A 19,684-nucleotide genomic window follows, 5' to 3' on the forward strand; every position below is an offset into this window, starting at 1 on the left:
TGTTGTCCAACTTCATTCACAGTAATGGGGTTATCTGGAGGTATTTACTTCAAATTTTGACATAGTCCATGTATGATTTTAGCACTCATAATTTTAGTATATTTGCTGGACAAAGAAAAAAAAAAAAAAAAAAAAGGGACAAGAGAAGAAGCAACTACATCTAGCTGTTTTGATCACACATCTGCCAAGTAGCTTTGCCTTAAATGATTTTAAGAAAGAGGTGAAAAAATAAGGTGTGATTTTATTGTGTGCAAATAACTGTCGTTACAAACTACAAGCGACTCTGTTACACTGGTACAACATATTATTGGTACTTCAGCGGTCAGAATGAGAACTATACATAACAAATTGAAAGAATGGGTTCACAGTGGCAAGGAAAAAAGGCGTGTTGGTGGAGAACCACAGCCACCACTGAATCTGGAAAACCAACTGGTTACTCATCAAGACAGACCTCTGGCAGAGCTCAAACGCTGTGCTGCACGTTCTAAACTGGGTTCATGCTGATGTAACCCATGCCACAATTCATTAGAACCACCATTCCACAATCCAAGCTTAGCTATCTGCTTATGCAATGCCTCCAAGTTGACAACAGGGACAGTTGTTGGTCGCCCGTGAGCACACTGCAAAACAAACTCTCCAGAATTATCAACAATGCAGCTAAGCAATCTCTCTCTCTCAGCTAAGCAAAACAAACTCTCAATTTTTTGTATTGATTGACAAATAGACTAGGATACTGTCAACTCACTTGGAAACACAATGATGTTTGCTTCAGCTCTTCAACAATTAGGGAACACTCTGAAGGTAGCAATGTGTCCCCAAACATTATTGCACCTAAATAGTAAAACCAATAAGCAAAATTAAGAACATAATCCCCAAGAAAGAAGCTTTCACCCTTTTAAGAGCAGGAAATACAACTCCGGTGCAGCTAAAAAGTTGCTAACATGCTGGAAATTTGAGATGTATCAGGAAGCAAGAAAGAAAAACCACGGCAAATGGCAAATGACACTAGTCCATATGAGAATATTTTGTGGACAAGCATCACCTCGCATAAAGCATTAAATAACTTAATTTGTGGATGATTGGTAACTAATGCAACTTTTACACAGACTAGCATTTTTCCTAAAGATTGAGGTTATTATACCTCTACATGCTTTGGAGTTAAGGACCCGATGAACGGATGGCGGTATAGTTGATGATCCATCTGTATCAGCAAGCTGTTGATCACAAATACAAACTGGAGTGAGAAAATCAACAAATATAGTTTGGGAAAATTTTAGATAATGAATGATGAATCAATAAACTCCAGAAAAATCATGGAAATGGAACTGTAAAAACTTCTCTGTATTACCTGTTGAAGAAATTCCAAGAGATCTACATCAGTCAAATTGACTCCTACAATACACGGCACCTGCACATTAAAGTAATTGTGATATTCAATAATGAGACAAAATAGAGATTGTGGATCTCTGAACTATGTCAATAATGTTATACATCTTGAGTAAATATACAACATTGAGGACACTTAAACATTTAAAGCACCTGGTTGGTCAATGTGTATGTCTATGGAAGTAATAACAATAACTTCTCTGGCAATAATATTTTCCTCTATATATGCATATATATGTACGTAGTTGACAGACTAACTAGTAATACAATCAAGAAAAAAAAAAAAAAATTAAGCTTGTAAAAGAATGGCTGAGAGAGAGAGAGAGAGAGAGAGGGGCAGGAATGTTCTTCACCGCATTAAGTGTGACAACAGTTGGCTGCCTGTGTAGAAGATTCAGATTCCTGTAAAAACACAAAAGGGTGTACACCAAAAAAATCTCAGAATTTAAAAGATGAATTGTATAACAAGACAAATGCAATATATCATGCATTCTCTAACACCATCCATTTAGCGGGGAAAAAAAAAATCATCCCAGCAAATCCTTAACGAAAGATATGAAGCAGGAAATCCAAAAGGTTCTCCAAAGTCATCAGCACAAACAAAAATTTGACAAACTTGTTCACCAACATTGGTATGGGGTTAATATCTTTGAAGGTCATTCACACAATGATTGACACATAGATCAACAGTACTAATTAAAGATTTTCTAGACACAGAACACAGAAAAATTACTTTTTAAAAGACCTTGAACCCAGAGAACGAATGTTGCAAAGCCAACCCCAATTTTGAATCTGATCAGCATAGTTGTGCAACAACTGATACCCTATTTCAGGCAGGACCTGTTTACAGTTTCGAAAACAATAAAAATCAATAGTGAAGATCTAAAAATTTTCAGATAAATGTTTAACTTGGCAGAGCATCTAGGGCTGTAATAGAACCCCGACATATACTGGGAAATGGAAATACCAATTTTTGCTCAGTATCTAGGTAAGTGACTGTCTTCATTTCTCCAGATAGCACCTACGAATTTCACTAGTCTATTAGCCACACTGGATTTGTCATTTTAAAAAGTTTGAACTACAAAAGCATTTTACCTTCTGACGTAGTTCTTCCAAGCGGATCCTTTCATCTGCAGCGTGCTGTAAAAGACAATCACTTGCAAAGTAAGAAATGCAGCCAAATGCTGGAAGCAGACTCCAAAACCCTAAGCCAATAAATATGATTGTGTGTTGGTATGTACACGAATCAAGCCCACACATGTTTGCATGTAGATGTATATATACTACCAGGCATCTACTGGCTAATGCTGACACGATTTCCCAGTTACAAGATTCTCATATGAGAAACTGTTAACCATTCCATGTCCTCAATCCACTTCTAAGATTTCCTGTGCTATGTACATCTCAACAATTGGTGTCATTGAACATTCTGCCGAGATAAAATAGGCCTCGACTGAGAATCATGAGAAGCAATACTAAACTATGTTACACGGACTCGGGTGTAGATATTGGGTGCGGGCGCAGGTGCAGGTACATCTAGGGGTCGGATACTTCAAAATTAAAAATTGAAAATACATAAATATGGATCCAAATTTGGATACGAGTACGGGAATACGGTAAATAGTTATTTTTTAAATATATTTATTATATAAAGATGAGTTAAATAGTTATTTTTAAATATATTTATTATTTTTATCTTATGTATTATTTTTATTGATAATATTTTTAATTTATTTATATAATTTATTTTTTTTATTTTTAATTGATATATATATTATAAATAAAAAAAATATAACAAATAAAGAATAACAAAATATGTTAAAATAAATAAAAAATAAAATTTGGATGATTTATTTTATAGATTTTTATAGATTTTTTTTTTATTATATATGATTTAATTAGATTTATTATTATATAACAAATTATATTATTTATTATATGTTAAAAACGGGAGGGGGGAGAGATAGAGAACACAAATCGACGAGAGAGAGAGAGAAGAAGAAGAAGAAGAAGAAGAAGAAGACGAGGAGGAGATGATGAAGAAGAGAAGACAGAGAGAGAGAAGAGGAGATCGACATAGATGAAGACAGAGACAAGACGACACAGAGACACAAATCGACATAGATCTTCACCCTGTTGCTACCATTGCTCCACTATAAGTTTCTCTCAACAACCCTTCTTTCTCCTCTCATGTCAACCATGTCCAAGAAACCCATGCTGAATCTGACACATATCTCACACCCACACCCATGTCGTATCGCGTCAACACGGGTACTCTGCCCTAATCCAGCGAGTCCATGTAACAGAGGTACTAAATAGTCCACAATTACAACGTCCATAGCATAATGTTTTAACTTGTGAACTAATGTTCTATTTGGCTCACTAGAATAAGATGGGATGGAATGGAATGGAATAATCATTCCTTAGGCTCCCCTATGGAATGATTAGTCCATTACAATGATGAATGATGATTCCATTTGCAATATATTTTTTAGTCAATCAAACATGGGAATGGATATTTTGATGGAATGATAATTCCATTCCATTCTATTCCAGTGAATAGAACACTACCTAAATGTATCATTTGGCTACGGTCTTTCAAAAATTTAAAAACATGAGGTAGATGGATCTCAAGAAGAAAAAAAGAAAGAAAGAAGAGCAGTGCTTAAACCTGGTCAATAATAGCAAGCACTCCACCACCCACAATTGGAATGAACTTCTTATCCACCTGTTGGAGAACTTTGGCATCCTCCAGACAATTCTTATTGATAGATTCAGGAACTAATGAATCACCAGCCAGATGCAAGATCCCAGAAGAGACATCAAGTATATTACTCTCATTGTGAAGATTATGTAATTTGTCTCCCCTCTGTATAGAAAACAAAATCACTTTGTAACCACTAATTTCATAACTTGACAACCTCAAGTTCTTTTAACAAACTGGTAATCATGATAGAATGTGATTTCAAAAAGAAAAGAAAAAACGCTAAGGTACTCAACTGCAGTCTGTAGACAGTTCTTCTGCCATTTTAGCCCAGAATCTAATGGATCATGAGATTCATTCAATGTGCAGTCTGAAGGTTAAGAGAGCATAAAATCAGAAGTATATCATTTATATGGGTATGATGAAGGTATAAAGTGCTAAGCAACAAAAGTGAAAATCAAATAATGGTGAAGAAAAAAAAAACAAAGTTAAATTTATTCTAGGGTTTTTTACTCTTTTAGTCCCTAAAGTATGCAATTTGTCATTTGGTCACAAATGTCTAAAATTTGTCCCTAATGTATAAAAAAGTGTTTCACTTTAGTCCCCCAACCTAACTCTATCTGGAAGTGTTGTTAAAGTCAAGGGTAAATGTGGAAACTCAATTAATAAAAACACATTTTTAGTCCAGTTAATTCTATTTGCACACCCCTCATTTTCTCAGTGCTCACACCATCTTCTAATTTTTTTATTACTGTTTTGTCCCTCAAACAAATTACTCTTTTGGATAAAAACCTAAACCCTAATTTCTCTATACACACATCTGTAGGGCTCGCAAATGTTGGAAGCAACATATATATACATGTTGGATGGCAGGAATATTTCCTTCTAAAGATGTTGGTTCTTTTTTTTGTTTTTAGCAGATATGTAATTATGATTTTAACGCTTTACACCTAGTTCAGACGGAGAGAGACAAAATTATGTTAGGGGACCAAATTGAAACACTTTTTATAAATTGGGTAGTAAATTAACACAATTTAAACATGGGGGTCCAAAATGACACGGATCACTACTTTGGGAGCTAAAAGTGTATTTTTTTTAATTGAGTTTCTGCATTTACCCCTAAATTTAATGAAGTCTACAGACAAAGTTAAGTTGGGGGACCAAAATGAAACACTTTTTATACATTGAGGGCTTAGGCCTCACTTGGAGAGTAACTATTTTGGTCAAAAAGTCACTATAAGTTGTCATATCACTCCCTCTACTTTTCTGCACATCTTTTCGTAAAAAGCAAAAAAGTTACTAAAATAGCTTGTTCCCAAACTAGGCCTTAATTGACACAATTTAAAATTTGGGATCACAATGACACATCACATTCTTTGGGGACTAAAAAGGTAACTAATCCTTCATTCTATAATACATTATTCATAAATGCTTACATATTGTGGGAGAATAGGCAAAATAATATTAACTGTTCAATCTACAATCCTACATGACGCTACATAATCTTAACAGATGGAAATCTACCTAAAAAAATCTGGTACTCACCCATAGATCAATGGGAAGCATAACTTTTGCCTACACATAACAGAATTATTTTCAACTGAATCCATGCCGTAAATGTGGAGGCGCTTTGACTTTTTGCATTTTAAATTTTTGAACGTCAATTATGTCTTGCGATGCTACATAATACTAACATAATCATAATAGATGGACACCTGCCTAACAAACATGGTAGCTTCTCCCATAGATCAATGGGAAACGTAACTTTTGCCAACACATAACAACAGCATTACCTTCAACCAAATCCTTACTGTAAATGTTAAGATCCTCTGATTTTTGCGTATCACATTTTTTAATGTCCTTCATGTCATGTGCTTTCTTCTTATCTGGTCTGAAAGCAAAACCTCAATGAAGTTAGCAACTATCAGATTTGATCTAGCATTTTAAGCTTGACATGGAAATACTAAAAGTAATTATACCTGGTGTAGATCAATGGATCTTCCACAGAATTTGGCTCAGAATATAGTTGACATTCACCAGATGATTGTTGAGGATGCTTCAACCCACTCGTTTCTGCACAATACACATAAATCTTAACTGGTCTAGCTTATTTGCACCACCACCAAGTCCTACAAACAGTTTGTATTAAAGCAACACCTTGTGAAGTAGGGGCATTATTGATGGCCTGGGCTTTGAGTTTTTTTGCTTCCATGGCCAAATGTGTATTTAAGGTGAAGAATTTTTTCTTGCCTCTGTAAAAAGGTGGAGTTGAATGGCTTCTTTTTGGCCTTCTCTTACAAACATATCCTTCTTGTTGATATATAATCGGATCCTTTAGGCCTTCATCCACAACATCATAAATTGCTGAAGAAATATGGTGTGACGTTACTGCAGAACAGTTGGCATTATATTTACCATGCGAGTCTAAACATAACCACTCTGTTTCATCAATAAATATATCGGGACATTTTGAAAAGAGAACATCATCTAGATTATGTTGTTGGATAAATCTACAATTATCTTCCTTGGAACGAACACAACTTTCAAAACCTGAGCACATGTTTGCAAAACTTGTTGAGAAGTCTTCTTGGCTTGAGCTTTTTCGCAAAGAATCATCAAAATAAAAACCACGGCCCTTAACAACCCTTTCCGCTAAATAGTCATATCTATTGTCATATTTGATACGCCTCTCAAGTGCATTCTCATCAAAGAAATTATCCACATTCTGAGATTTGGTCCTAAATAATGGATCTGACATTACAGAAGACCATTCAGATTTAAGAGACTGACGACTTGAGAAAAATTTTCCAACACGTGCAATTGAGTCTGGTGGAAGGTCATTCTCTCCAGCTAAACACTCTCCACCTATTGCAGAAGACTCTATTGAATCCCTTGACAAAAAATCCAGACCTCTAAGCACGTCACACTTAGACATGGGTCCGGGGGAAGACCAAGCACTTGCTGCCTCATCCTGCCATAGAGTCCCTGGAAGGAAATCAAACCTCTGGTTATTGTCATCAATTTCTCCAACACAAACCCAATCATTAGGTTCAAGACTCTTTCTTTTGGCTCCAAAACCATTAATCCGAAAGTCAAATCCTACAGAGCTTGCAAGTGATGCCCCATCAACTGGAAGGCTTCTCCTACAGGAGCAATTATGCAGAAAGGGCTTTAGATCCTCGCTGATCTTGTCCACATCATCACCTATTTCAAAACAATCAGGAGATAATGCACTCCCATTAAATCCATTACTTATGCTGGCATCCACATTGAAATGTGCATCCTCCAATCTAGAACCCAAAATATAGTCTGTGTGCTCACTGGATCTTTTTTCCCCAAAGAACTTATTCCCCAAGAAATGGTCTTCAGAAGAGAAAACATTATGGTCAGTTGCCTGCAGAGAGCTAGCACTCTTTTGGTTTACAGTTACTCTGGATGGGGCAAGCAATCCATCACACAACTGGAATGAGTAGTCAGTTTGATACAAAGATCCCAACCTGATCTGGTGTTCTGAAGCATCTTGACAAGAAAATCTATTGTCTTTCCAGTGAAACATATGGTCACTTTCTTCAGTTGGCATCTCCAGCTGGGGGGAGAGAAGGCCAAAAGAAGCACGGTGATTGTACATCCTGCACCTCCTTTTTGCAATTTCATATTTTTCTGGCAAATCTGCCAATGTTTGGCAACAAAAGAAATCTTAGGATACACATGAAGGAAATCGATTGGGTAAATTACACCTTTGCTCCTTGTTTGAGCCAAATTTCAGTTTAGTCCCTATAGCTTCAATTTCATCAATTTAAACCTCATACTTTCAATTCCGTACCAATGTGGTCAGCTGTCATTAACATTTTGGATGGAAAACATGTGCGAAACTAGAGGGACAACAGTAGAATTCAAAAGAACTATAGGGACCACACGTGTAACCTATTCATTTTTCTTTTTGTGCAGGAATTGCTAAAATTTCCACATGTTGCCTTTTTCCGTCCAAAATGCTAACCACAATGGACAGAGGAACCACATTGAAACGTAATTGAAAGTATGAGGTTTAAATTGATGAAATTGAAACTACAGGGACCGAAGTGAAAACTTCACTGGACCTAAAGGGACCAACAGTATGATTTACCCAAACAGATTTTTTGCCAGTTCACAAGCAAGCTATATAAACATCATTCATGAAATTTTGTTACTCTGGAAATGTGTTTTCTCTTCTCCAAATAGTTTTGAGGAATGTAACTATTGAAACAACTAGATCAGGGTATTCAAACTCTATATACAGAATTATCAGAAGCAAGACATTCAATAATAAAATATAGATCTTACCTTTTTCTGGTGATGAAACATCATTACCTTCCCTCCAGGTATTGTCTTCTTCTGGCATAACAGTACCACGGCTGGAGGAATTTCCTTGAAACATATCAAAAGTCAAGACAAGTTTAAGAAATGAATTAACAAAAATAATGTTAACAGACAGCAAAAAGATTAGTCACAAATTTAGCAGTTTACCGTGAGAAAATTTTTCAGTCCACAAGTGTGTGATGGCCTTTTCAATAAAATTAATAATGGGAGACCAATCCTGAGAGAGAGAGAGAGAGGATCAAGGGAACAATTGGATTCCTAAATTAGTTCACAACAGAGTGATAACCAAACAAATTAAATTAGTAAGACTAAAGCCCTGAAGGAAATACTAGCACACTGTAAGTGAGAAGAATGAGGTAGACAAGCCATCTACAGCATTTAGGCAAATGAATCACACACATGGAGGAAGAAACAACACCAATCATCCAAAATTGACAGAAGGAAGGAAAATATATGTATATATACTGCTATATCAAGTGTAATGCACAAATGAAATTTTTTCAACAGAAGCATCAATCCCCAAACAATCCCTGTTTCAACAGAAGCATGCGATCAACAGAGATCGATGTGAAATCGATCCCTCACTTTGAAAGTGATCGATCCCTTATTAGTTGTGATCGATTGCCACCCTAGTTTTCACAAATCCTTCGTAAATTGGTTTTGGAAGCTGAGTTTCAATATAAACACCTCTATAACTTGGTTTTCTATATCCCAACCATTGTTTTTTCACAGTCAAAATTCTGTAAACTCTAGAAAAATTCTGAGCAAATATTTTGATCATTGTGAGAGAATTTTCTCGAGATAGTTTTCCAAAAACCTTACATATCTTTGCATTGTTGTGTTCTGCACACAGGGTTGATTGGGTAATTGGATCCGTTCAAGAATAGAGATCGAGGCTGTTGCTTCGTAGTGTCCAGAAGATCAAAAAGGCTGACTAAGTCAAGCTATGCTCGTGGAGTAACTACAAGTCATCAGAGTTGTAGATAAACCTAGGTATACGGTTGTAAGTTTTCTCGACTGTGTCCTGTATTCCATCATCGTTTGGTGGATTTTTGTTGGGTGTTGTGGCCATGGTTTTTCCCTTTTGGGCTTTCCACGTAAAATCTGTGTTATCGTGTGATTGCTATTTACTGTGGTAAATTTTGATTAAAAGACTAAAATAGGGCTAATAAACATAATTCACCACCCCCCCAACCCCTTTTCCGTTTCTAGGCACATTTTACTGAAGTCTCCAATATTTCAACTTTTTGAGAAATGACAAAAATCACTTTTCCACTCAAAACAATCTAATTGACAAGGGGCAAACAAACTTCATAAGCCAGGAAAATTCTCAATCAATTAGCTAATTATATGAATCACAGTTCATGATCAAACAAGAAGAAATGTTACCTTGAATTCAACAGAAGTCTTTGATGGTTCAAATGTTATATCATACCAAGATCTTGGGCAACTTAAATTCAAAATGTATGTTTCATATGTTTGAGACCTACTTCGCTTCCCATTTTGTAACTTCATGTTAGCCTCTTGCAGATCCGAAGAGTTGAACCTAGTGACCAACTCATTCAGCAGTTTATGAATTGGGCCCTTGCAGATATAAAGAGAGTTGATGTCTACATAAGTGAAGGTCAAGAAAATCAAAATTCTCAATTATCTCAAGTGCCGATCTTTTTGTTTTATCAGTATCTTAATTGCTAATCTATCTAGTGCAATATAACCTTTGCACACTAACAAGATAATCAACTTCACGGATACAGACAAATTGACAGGCCTGCAAGAAAAAGGACCCTCAATTAGCACTATTGACAGTGGGGAATCAGTAAAGCATATCTAAACAGTTAAATAGTTATATCATCAAATGAAGTATACCTTCACAAATGAAGTATCACGAGGACTAGACATATATCCAGAAAGCTTTAATACACCATCAGAGACATTTAATTCATGTAAAGAGCTGAAAATCTCAATTCCAAAACCACTCGTCAACAGTGACAAAGGAGATGAGGAAGGAGTCGTGCAGAACAACTCATCCTCACTGCATGCAGGTAAAACAAAATGTAAGCAAACACATATATGACCCTCCAAGTGCTATATTGACAAATGTAGAGCAGGAACACCTCTCAATATCAACAACTTCGAAGAATACTTTTGGATGAACAATGGCAATTCTAAGAACACATTTTTTGACTGAGTGCAAGACCTTCTTCGGGCTTCCAATTTCATTATGCAAATCACAACTAAATCAAGTTAGTGCACATCATCACGAGTAAAATGATCATATCAGCTAAGGTAGTTGGCTATCATTAATAAATTTAAACCCAAAGCAAAATATGTGCAAAGTAAGAGGAACCTAGATTGGATATGCTTCCTCCGAACTGGCTGGTTGTAAAATAAATCCCGAACAATGACTGCAAGGACCCAAGACTATTCTTAGAAAACAAATCAAAGCTTATCTGCATCATAATCAACAGGAAAAAGGGAAGGCAAATTTATTCACCATATAAAGCAGTTACAAGCCTACAATTCACATACACTCTAGCATTCCTAAAAGCCAATATCATTTGAAAGAAAGATATAAGAAAACTGGGACAAATACTCAGAGTAGTTCATACAAGAAGCACAAAGTGACCCAACTTTACAATTTTAATGGACAAATCCAACAGTACTTTGGTAATTCTTGCCCATTGATATGATTTTTGTGTTGTTTGACTTCCTCAAAATAAGCTACAAAAATGGATTCACGCTGCAAACATTGATGCTTTGATGATCAGTTTAAACAAACTTGTAAGGCATTGACACAAAGTGTGTTTATAAATTCCATCTCTCCTTTTCACTAGACAATCTACCAAAGTAACCTTTTATAAAGGACAATTTCTCAATGTAATGTGAAGAGAACAATGTTATGGCAGATTAAAACAAAAATAGTTATTTATATAAAATTTGGAAACAATAATGTGATGAAAAGCAGTCATGCGACACTAGAAAGACGCTAATTAGATGTTATTAAGAGGAGGCTTCTAAGTGGAATTTCTGGAAGGCTGATCCAATCCTGAATTTGTTCATTTTCAACACTGAGCTAATTAAGCCAGAAACTCCCTGTTCCAAACAATTCAAAACAAAGAAAAGGAACGGTGATTAAAAGCGGCTTATCATTTTGTTTTCAGGTGAAGTTCCAGTGTTGTTCTTGTAAAGCTAAAGAAGCAATCTTTACTTGTGCACACATAAGGCCAGCTCCAATCTATTTGCTTACCTTCTACCAAACAGAATAATGCTCTCCACCATAATATACTTGTGCAGGTTCTTGTTACTTACAAATCCAATTTTTGTTTTATTTAAACTTGTTATCAAACATTTAACAGTGTCAAGAAAGAGAAGAAAACAACAGGCAAAAAAAGCACAAACAGATCTTCCAAATGGGAGAAATAATAGTGACTTGCTTGCCAATAGTGACTACACTACAATTTTTACCTGTTGTGCCTACATCTTGCCTACCATCATCAATTCCAAGATACAAACATTTGCGTCCCTGGAAAGAATGATGGGAAGTCAACCACCAGGATACTTGGAAAAATGGCAGTAAAGACGATCAAAATTGACAAATGAAAAATTAAATTCGAAACATTGAAGAACAATCCATGCCTTCATGACTTTACGATATCCATTTGGCCTCCCATGAGCTTTTGTAATGACTTCTAACAATGAAACATCAGAAATGGAGCTCAATGCTTCTCCTCGATAGCCAAAGCTTCCACTAATAGCATTAGTATTAGCTAGCTGATCAACTTTTGACGTTGCTGGTCTCATAGTAAACACACAAATCATTAGATAACATGGTCAATAAATAAATTGTATTTGTAGTTATCCCCACATGATAGCAATGGTTAAACAGTCCAACTAAGCACCTACATTCCAAAAACTAAGAAGTAGGCTATCAGTCATCAATACTTTCAAAAGTAAAATAATGCCACACTTTCCAATGTATAAGATTTCCCTGTGCTTATTCAATGTTCTATAATAGCATATTCAACAGAAGAAATGCTATGGGTCGTGCAATAGATATACTCTTTCTTTTCACCAACACATGGGATTGACCAGTTTTCTTAAAAGAAGAGAGAATTTTATTCCAACTGGCATTCATATACGAGACAGCCATATATAGGCAGCTAAGAAGCACAGATACTCCAAGATTGGTGCTGTGTTCATATGTGCCACGACGGGGATGTGTGTCCTTGTGTCCGACGCACCACGTGGTATGTCAATTTTTTTTTTATTATTTTTTTTGTAGGGCATGTGGGGATTCTTCATGAACACACGTGTCCTGTGTTTGGACATGTCTCAAGACACCTTTGTAGATTTATTTTTTTTTTTATAATTTTAGAAAGATGATTTGGGGTCAAAGTAAAATAACGGAAAATAAAAATATAAAAAATAAAAATACACCCAAATATATATCGATGCTTCTCGTATCTATACATTCTAAATTTATATTCATATATATAATAAATAAATAAACAAAAAATTGCCATATCCCCTCCATGTCCATATCCAACAAGCAAACACACACACACACACACACAACCAAAAAAAAAACACACTCGTTGGCTTATTAGTTGATTTTCACACGCATTCCATCTAGAAAAAATAAATAAACAAGGACAACAAAAGAGTATGTGAAACTCAAAATTTAAGGTAAGTGTCCCTATTGGAATGAGCACTATTAGGTGTTCCATGATGACTTAAAACAGGTTTTTGCTAAAAATCCCAATTCATATTGAGAATTTTTACATCTGAAATTGCGAGATTGGTTCCCTCTAAGATTTATGACACGTCCTATGAAAAACAAAGTATAAATTCTTATCCCTCACTATTATTTCCTATGTTACATGGACTATTCTAAATGTGCAAAATACCAATGCCGGACACTCAACACATGGAAAAGGGTATGGAACAAAGGTCAGACATGTATAGTTGGGCATGCATCCAACAAGCTTGTATGGATCTACTTGTTTGCATCGTGTCAAGAATCTCAGCAGCCAAAATAAAAGTTTTTCAGAAGAAGAAAGATATTCAGTTACCGTATCTTTCTCCCAACAATACCAACCCATCCCAAGTAATACCACATCCTGCAAGTAAACAGACATAAAAGGCAAAAAATAAACTAGAGAGCTCAGGGTGCAATGTGAGTTAACTATTGAGAAGGGGGAAAATACAACTAACCATTGTCCACTACTTTAATGTAGTGGGTCCCAACACCAACTGCAACAGATACCTGAAAGAACAAATCAGTCCTCAGTGAAAAAAAAAAAAAAAAAAAAAAAAAAAAACCAAATGTAAAAATCATGCATAGAACAACTATATAATGGTAAAACTTACGTAGTGGTTTAGCAACGGTCTAATTTCAACTAAAGGGATACACAATTCTTGTTAGGGGTGTGCATGGGTTAATTTGGTCCGAGTTAGTGCCAAATCCAAAACTGAACCAACCTATTCAATTATCATTTTTAGGACCCAAAACCAAACCGAAACCTTTGTTATCAAAATATGACCATTCACAATTCAATTCATGTGACTCTTGAAACTATCAGGCCCAACAAATGGCAACCTCATTTTCCTCTTTTTTTTTCTTTTTCTTTTTCTTTTTCTTTTTTTTTTTTTTTTTGTAAATATGTCATAATACAACTTCTCAAAGTGTTTAGTACAAAAATAATCAATATCTAATCATGATTTGTTGTTATTTTAGTGATCATAGGGTTTAATAGGATCCAATGTGAAAAATGTCAAAATACATCTAGATGATTAAGGCTAAAGTAACTTGCACCCATGAATTATCTATTGCTAATTTGGTAAAATAAACATGGTTTAATATGGTATGAGACAAGCCAATTGGACACAACGATTCCACAACTTTGTCTTGTTTTTTAACTTTCTTTTAACAATAAGTATAAACAATTTTAAAATGTTTTAGGTTTTAAAATAAAAGGTTTCAACTTATTTTTTCTTCTTATTCTATGCTATTTAGGGTTTTTAGGTCCATTTTTGAATATCAAAGGATAATATATTATGATTTTTAAATACTTTTGTGGTTGATGGGATTTGTACTTATATCGCTTACAATTAGACAATGTAATCACGTCCTTATATAAGAACTATTGTATAACATATACCAAAATCAATTTATTTTATGTTTGGATAATGGACAAAAAACAGGGTGCCCCCTCCAAGTTTAATTTGTGACACAACCCTCCTAGGTTCAATACCATATTGAAAAAATGAATGGTTGATAGAATAGTTAAAAAGACAAAAATAACCCTCTTATTTCTTCTCTTTTGCTTATATCCTCTCTTTATCTTTCTTTGCCTCATCTCACCACCATCACCATCCATTGGCATCACTAACACCCTCCACGACCACCAAAATCACAATTACCATCCACCACTACCAATCGCCTCCACCCAAAACCACTATCACCACTCATCACCACCACCCAAAATCACCACAACCACATAGGCTACCTCATTCCCCCTTCCCCATTCTCCTAACCCCCATTCTCCCTCCTCCACCTTACCTTATCCTTTGATTCTTCTTACAACGACTTCATCATCTATCATTCTAGCATCAAAGGTGTCCCATCGTCATCTACTAGTGAACCTTTGACATTGCCACTAACAACATTGACAGCAGCTCTATACCCTAGTCAACTCAGTTTGTAGCTTACACCCATCACCACCACCACCACATCGCTTGACCTCTTCCCTTTCCACCCACCCCCAATCTCCCTGCTCCCCACCAAAATAAGTTGGTTGCCCCTTCCCCTTTTCCCAACCTTTGATCTACCTCCTTCCTATTCCCAACCAATCAATTGCCTCCTTTCCCAACTTCTCCACCTGTTCTCCCTCTTTACAACCCCAACCAGTTGGCTTCCCCCTCACCCACCACTGTCCTCCCTCCTCCCACCCCAACTTAGTCAGTTACCATTCCTCCACCATTGTCCTCCTTCCTCGCATGACAACATAGTCAACTATCCTCTCCCCCACCATCATCATCCTTCTGCACTAGGGCCAATCAGCTAACCATGTCCCCTACCACCCTCCTCCCTAAGCCAACCTAATCCACTGCATGCTTCATCTCTATCCACCACCTTCTTTCCTCATCCTACCATAAACCAATTATTGCCCCCTTACTCCCTCCTACACCTTAAGCTAGTCATTAACCCCTTCCCCTCCCCCCCACCCCAAGCCAATCATTGCCCTATTCCCCCCAACCATGTTCTCCCTCCTCACCCCTAGCCAATATGCAGCTTTGAACCCTTCAGAATGGCAGAATTGAAGCTTAAAGAATGGCATGTTTAAGGTTAAACAAAGGAATAATTGGGGGAAAGAAGGCATAAATATCATTTCAAAATTTGAATAATTCAATTTAAAATTAAAACAATATTTGACACGTCACGCCTTGGTACTGTTAATTTAGATGGAAATAGTCATTTTTTTCATTTTGATATTGACCTAGGGGGAATTAATATCACAAATTAAAACTTCAAGGGGCGCTATGTTTTTTGGCATAACCACATGAGAGTGAAATGTAATTACCCCTTTTTTCATCTATACAATTGTTTAATTAAACCAAACAACAAATGGATGTCAAAAAACAAATGGAACTTAATTAAACCAAACCAAGAAACCTTGGTGTCGTTCGGGGTAACCCACAATTCAAGCTATAAGTAAATATTTTATAAGGCTTGATAGATGTCCATTGTAATTTGTAAATTCTATTTTTACAATAATTCTCTTATATGTGATGATAACATTTTTTACTAATAACTTGAAAATATCACATGTACATTTGTACATCATACAAGTCTTTTAACAAAATACATAGAGGGGCGGATCTTGGTTTTGTTCAGGTTACTCAAGGAATGAACCCAGAACCAAGCCGAGCCTCTCCCATGATCAAATGAACCCAACACAACCCCATGGTTGGAACCAGACATTGGGTTGGTTAGGTTCACAGGTCACATGGTTCTTTTATATAGCCTACATCCTTTGATTACATCGGTTGTCCTTATTTATAACAGTATAAAACCAGACCCTTTGAAAAAAGAAATTCTATTGAAAGGGTTTCAAAGTGAATACTTCAATAGACATTAAAGCAACACATGGCATCAAAAGTACTAAAAAGTACGAAGTGGAAATTATTTCGGTTTCACATTGATCCATGTTCCAAAGAGGTACCCCACTCCTATCTTTCCTTAATAAGTATAACTCTCCTGAATTCAACCTATTAGCTCTAAGGATGGGCAATCCTAGCACAGGGTAAAAACCAGCTTGATCACTACACAGGTTAACATAAACTGCTTATTCTAGGCATATTTTGTCATCAAAGAGTCTACCAATTGTCCAGGTAGGTGTTGAATATTTTGCCATTAATAAAATAAACGTCCGCCGCAGAAATCTTATTCCTCTAAAAGAGATAAAAGATCAAGACGTTTGAGTTATCAAACAAAATTGTAGCTAAATCATTATTTACATATGCACACAGATATAATCTATCTTCTTCTGCTATCTATATCTATCTATCTATCTTCTATCTTCTATCTTCTATCTTCTATGTCTATCTACCTACATCTATCTATACTATCATAAAGGGAAGGCGTGAGTTGGTATTGATGTCTCATTTTTTGGGTTTTTCCAAAATATCCCTACAGCAGTTACATGGCCATTTATACACTGAATTCAGTTTTTTTTTTTTTTTTTTGGAACTTCTGATTTTTCCAAATTCATTTCAGTTTTCAGATTTTAAATTCATACATTTTACAATCTTATAAAAATACATTTCAAAATTTTACCTTGGTTGCACGAGCATCAAGACTGTTGAAAATCAGCTCTTCCACGACTCTGGTCAAGTTGAACAAGACAATGCCAGAACGAACCGAGCTGCGAACAGCCTCAGGCAAATGCTTGATGTCCCTCATACTGACCCCAAATCATAATAATTCTTCAATCATTTCATATCTGAACTACAAAACCCATAATTCATACATTTACAGGCAAACCCCACAAACAAAAACTACCTGAAATTACAGACCCAAAACGAAAATTTGAAATTCGTAATAGCTAGTTGCCAACCTGAAGACGACGATAATTTTCGCCTAGGGTTAGGGTTCTGATCGATCTTTGAAGACAAAACAGAGAGGAATGAGAGGTTCGATTTTGGTGGGCATGGATTTCGAAACCTGAAGAAAAAAGGCGGTTTAGAGCTCGCGGGATTGTGTGCGCCGGACTGTTCTAAGTTGCGCTTACAGTGTAGTGTAACTTGCGGGGAAACATTAAAGATACTCGCGGGGTACTGTTTGTGTGGTGACCGATGATTACGTCACCGAGTTAAAAGTTGAAGTCACACGTGGATTCTGATTGGTCCGCAAGTACCAACTCCGGTTGGTAGCTCGGAAAACGGGTTGCTAATGCCCCGAATCCAAAATGACATTCATATTGCTTGGTTACCACTTTTTAAAAATATTTTTCAGAAAATTTTACTTTATTATTTTTCGTGTTTTTTTTTTTTTACTGAATTTTTTTAATATTTTGAGCAATTTTTTTAATTTTTAGACATACTTAACATAAATATACCTAAAAAGTAAAAAAAATTGAAAAAAACCTTTTAAAAATTCACTAAATACCAAAAATATAAAAATAAATACGAGAATTCAGTACATTTTTTATATTTTTATATATTTATTAATTTTTTTAAAAAAAATTCACAAATTTTTTACTTTTTTGATACATCTAAGTAAGGTGTATCTAAAAAAGTAAAAAAAAATATTTAAAATTTTAAAAATATTCACTAAAAACAAAAAAACACGAAAATCAAAAAATTCAATTTTTAAAAAACTTAATTCAAAAAACTCAAACCAAACACACTGATTGTTGTGATTTTTTATTTTTTTCACTTTTCTTTCCTGTTTTACTGAAGATGAAGAAGATGAAGGTGAAAAAAGAAGCAACAGCAAAGAAGATGAATAAGAATAAGAAGAGGAGACAAGAAAAAGAGATAATCAACACATCATCATCTTCAACAAACATCAATACAGAGAGAGAGAATCAACATCTTCATCAACATTATCATCATCATCAACAACAACATCTTCATCAACACATCATCATCATCAACAATAAGATCAAGATCCAGATTCAGATCTACTAGAAAGGGGAAAAAAGAAAAAGAAAAAGAAAAAAGAAAGTAGAGAAAATAGAGGAGGCGATCGGCGATACCCATCGGCATTACCGTCGATCCCCATCGGCATTACCGTCGATCTTCCTTCTCTTCCTCCTCCTCCATCACCGCCATCGCCTCTTCTCTCTTCCTCTTCTCTTCTCTCTCTCTCTCGCCTCTTCTCTTCTCTTCCCTCTGTCTGTTTGTATTTGAAACTAGGAAAAAGAAAAGAAAAATAAATAAAAATACAAAACGACGTCGTTTTGTATATTCAAGCCAATTTCGAGCCACCGTTTTCGAGCAACGAAGTATTATTCAGCAAGTACGTTACATACACTTCTGTTGCTGTTTTGTGATTGGCGAAAGCAAAATATGATTTTTATTACACTTTAGATTTCGTTTGACAACTTAATATTTTAATTTAAAAATTTAAAAGTCACTCAAAAAATTAAAAAATTAAAAAATCAACAATATATATCAAAAAGTTAATGATTCTTTTTTCTCTCTACAAAAATTCATTTCGAACATACTAATTTTATACCTCATATTTTAGCTAAAAAAATAAAAAAGTTACTAAAATAACCTATTCCCAAATGAGGCCTTATTATATTACCAAAATTAACCCTAAAGTAAGACTCTTCAAAACTCTTTCATCTCTTTACACTAATAGTTTTTTAAGGGAAAATAAGAGAACAGAGAAAGACGCAACAAAGGGAAAGAGAAAGATGCAGGGAAGATACTGAGTAGAGCCCACAACGAAGTGCCTGTTCGGTCACACAGTGCTAAACAATTTACATTCCTCAGGTGTTATGTTGCCGGAAAAAATAGATTTCTCCAACGTTTTGTTGCTATACATTTACAGAGCCATTTTTTTTTCTCCAAAAAATGATTTTTAATTTGTGTCAGGCCTGTTCGCTAATACAATGCTAATAAATTTGAATTAATCCAATGTCATGTTACCAAACAAACTTTTTTTCCAAGCAATATGTTGCCGTTCGATTGGATGATAACAATAAATTAATTCGAGATCACTTG

The 19,684-nt window shown here is 35.4% G+C and overlaps 1 protein-coding gene across 8 annotated transcripts; it reads right to left on the minus strand.

Annotated features, from left to right (window-relative positions):
- Nucleotides 1–221: 221 nt before the first annotated feature.
- Nucleotides 222–17,805, minus strand: LOC145789772 (DNA mismatch repair protein MLH3-like). Of its 8 annotated transcripts, none has more exons than XM_082867140.1 (27): nt 17,566–17,805; nt 17,286–17,456; nt 13,661–13,712; nt 13,519–13,566; nt 12,083–12,194; nt 11,912–11,969; nt 10,794–10,851; nt 10,561–10,653; nt 10,313–10,478; nt 10,199–10,214; nt 9,836–10,056; nt 8,594–8,663; nt 8,411–8,481; nt 7,588–7,759; nt 6,248–7,453; nt 6,070–6,163; nt 5,884–5,981; nt 4,387–4,460; nt 4,058–4,255; nt 2,482–2,526; nt 2,354–2,407; nt 2,120–2,226; nt 1,740–1,788; nt 1,349–1,408; nt 1,142–1,214; nt 746–831; nt 222–620 (listed from the first exon to the last, which is right to left on the minus strand). In XM_082867140.1, exons 4-27 carry the CDS (start codon nt 13,563–13,565, stop codon nt 441–443), a joined length of 3,408 nt encoding a protein of 1,135 aa, XP_082723266.1. In that variant the 5' UTR covers nt 13,566; nt 13,661–13,712; nt 17,286–17,456; nt 17,566–17,805; the 3' UTR covers nt 222–440. The 8 variants fall into 8 exon arrangements, with proteins under 8 accessions (XP_082723266.1, XP_082723261.1, XP_082723262.1 ...); XM_082867135.1 differs by having other exon boundaries at nt 12,083–12,237; XM_082867136.1 differs by having other exon boundaries at nt 12,083–12,237; nt 17,286–17,451; nt 17,566–17,756.
- Between the last annotated feature and the right edge of the window lie 1,879 nt (nt 17,806–19,684).

Source organism: Camellia sinensis, chromosome 4 (assembly GCF_055761805.1).
Source record: "Camellia sinensis isolate YWXY chromosome 4, ASM5576180v1, whole genome shotgun sequence".
NCBI lineage: Eukaryota > Viridiplantae > Streptophyta > Magnoliopsida > Ericales > Theaceae > Camellia > Camellia sinensis.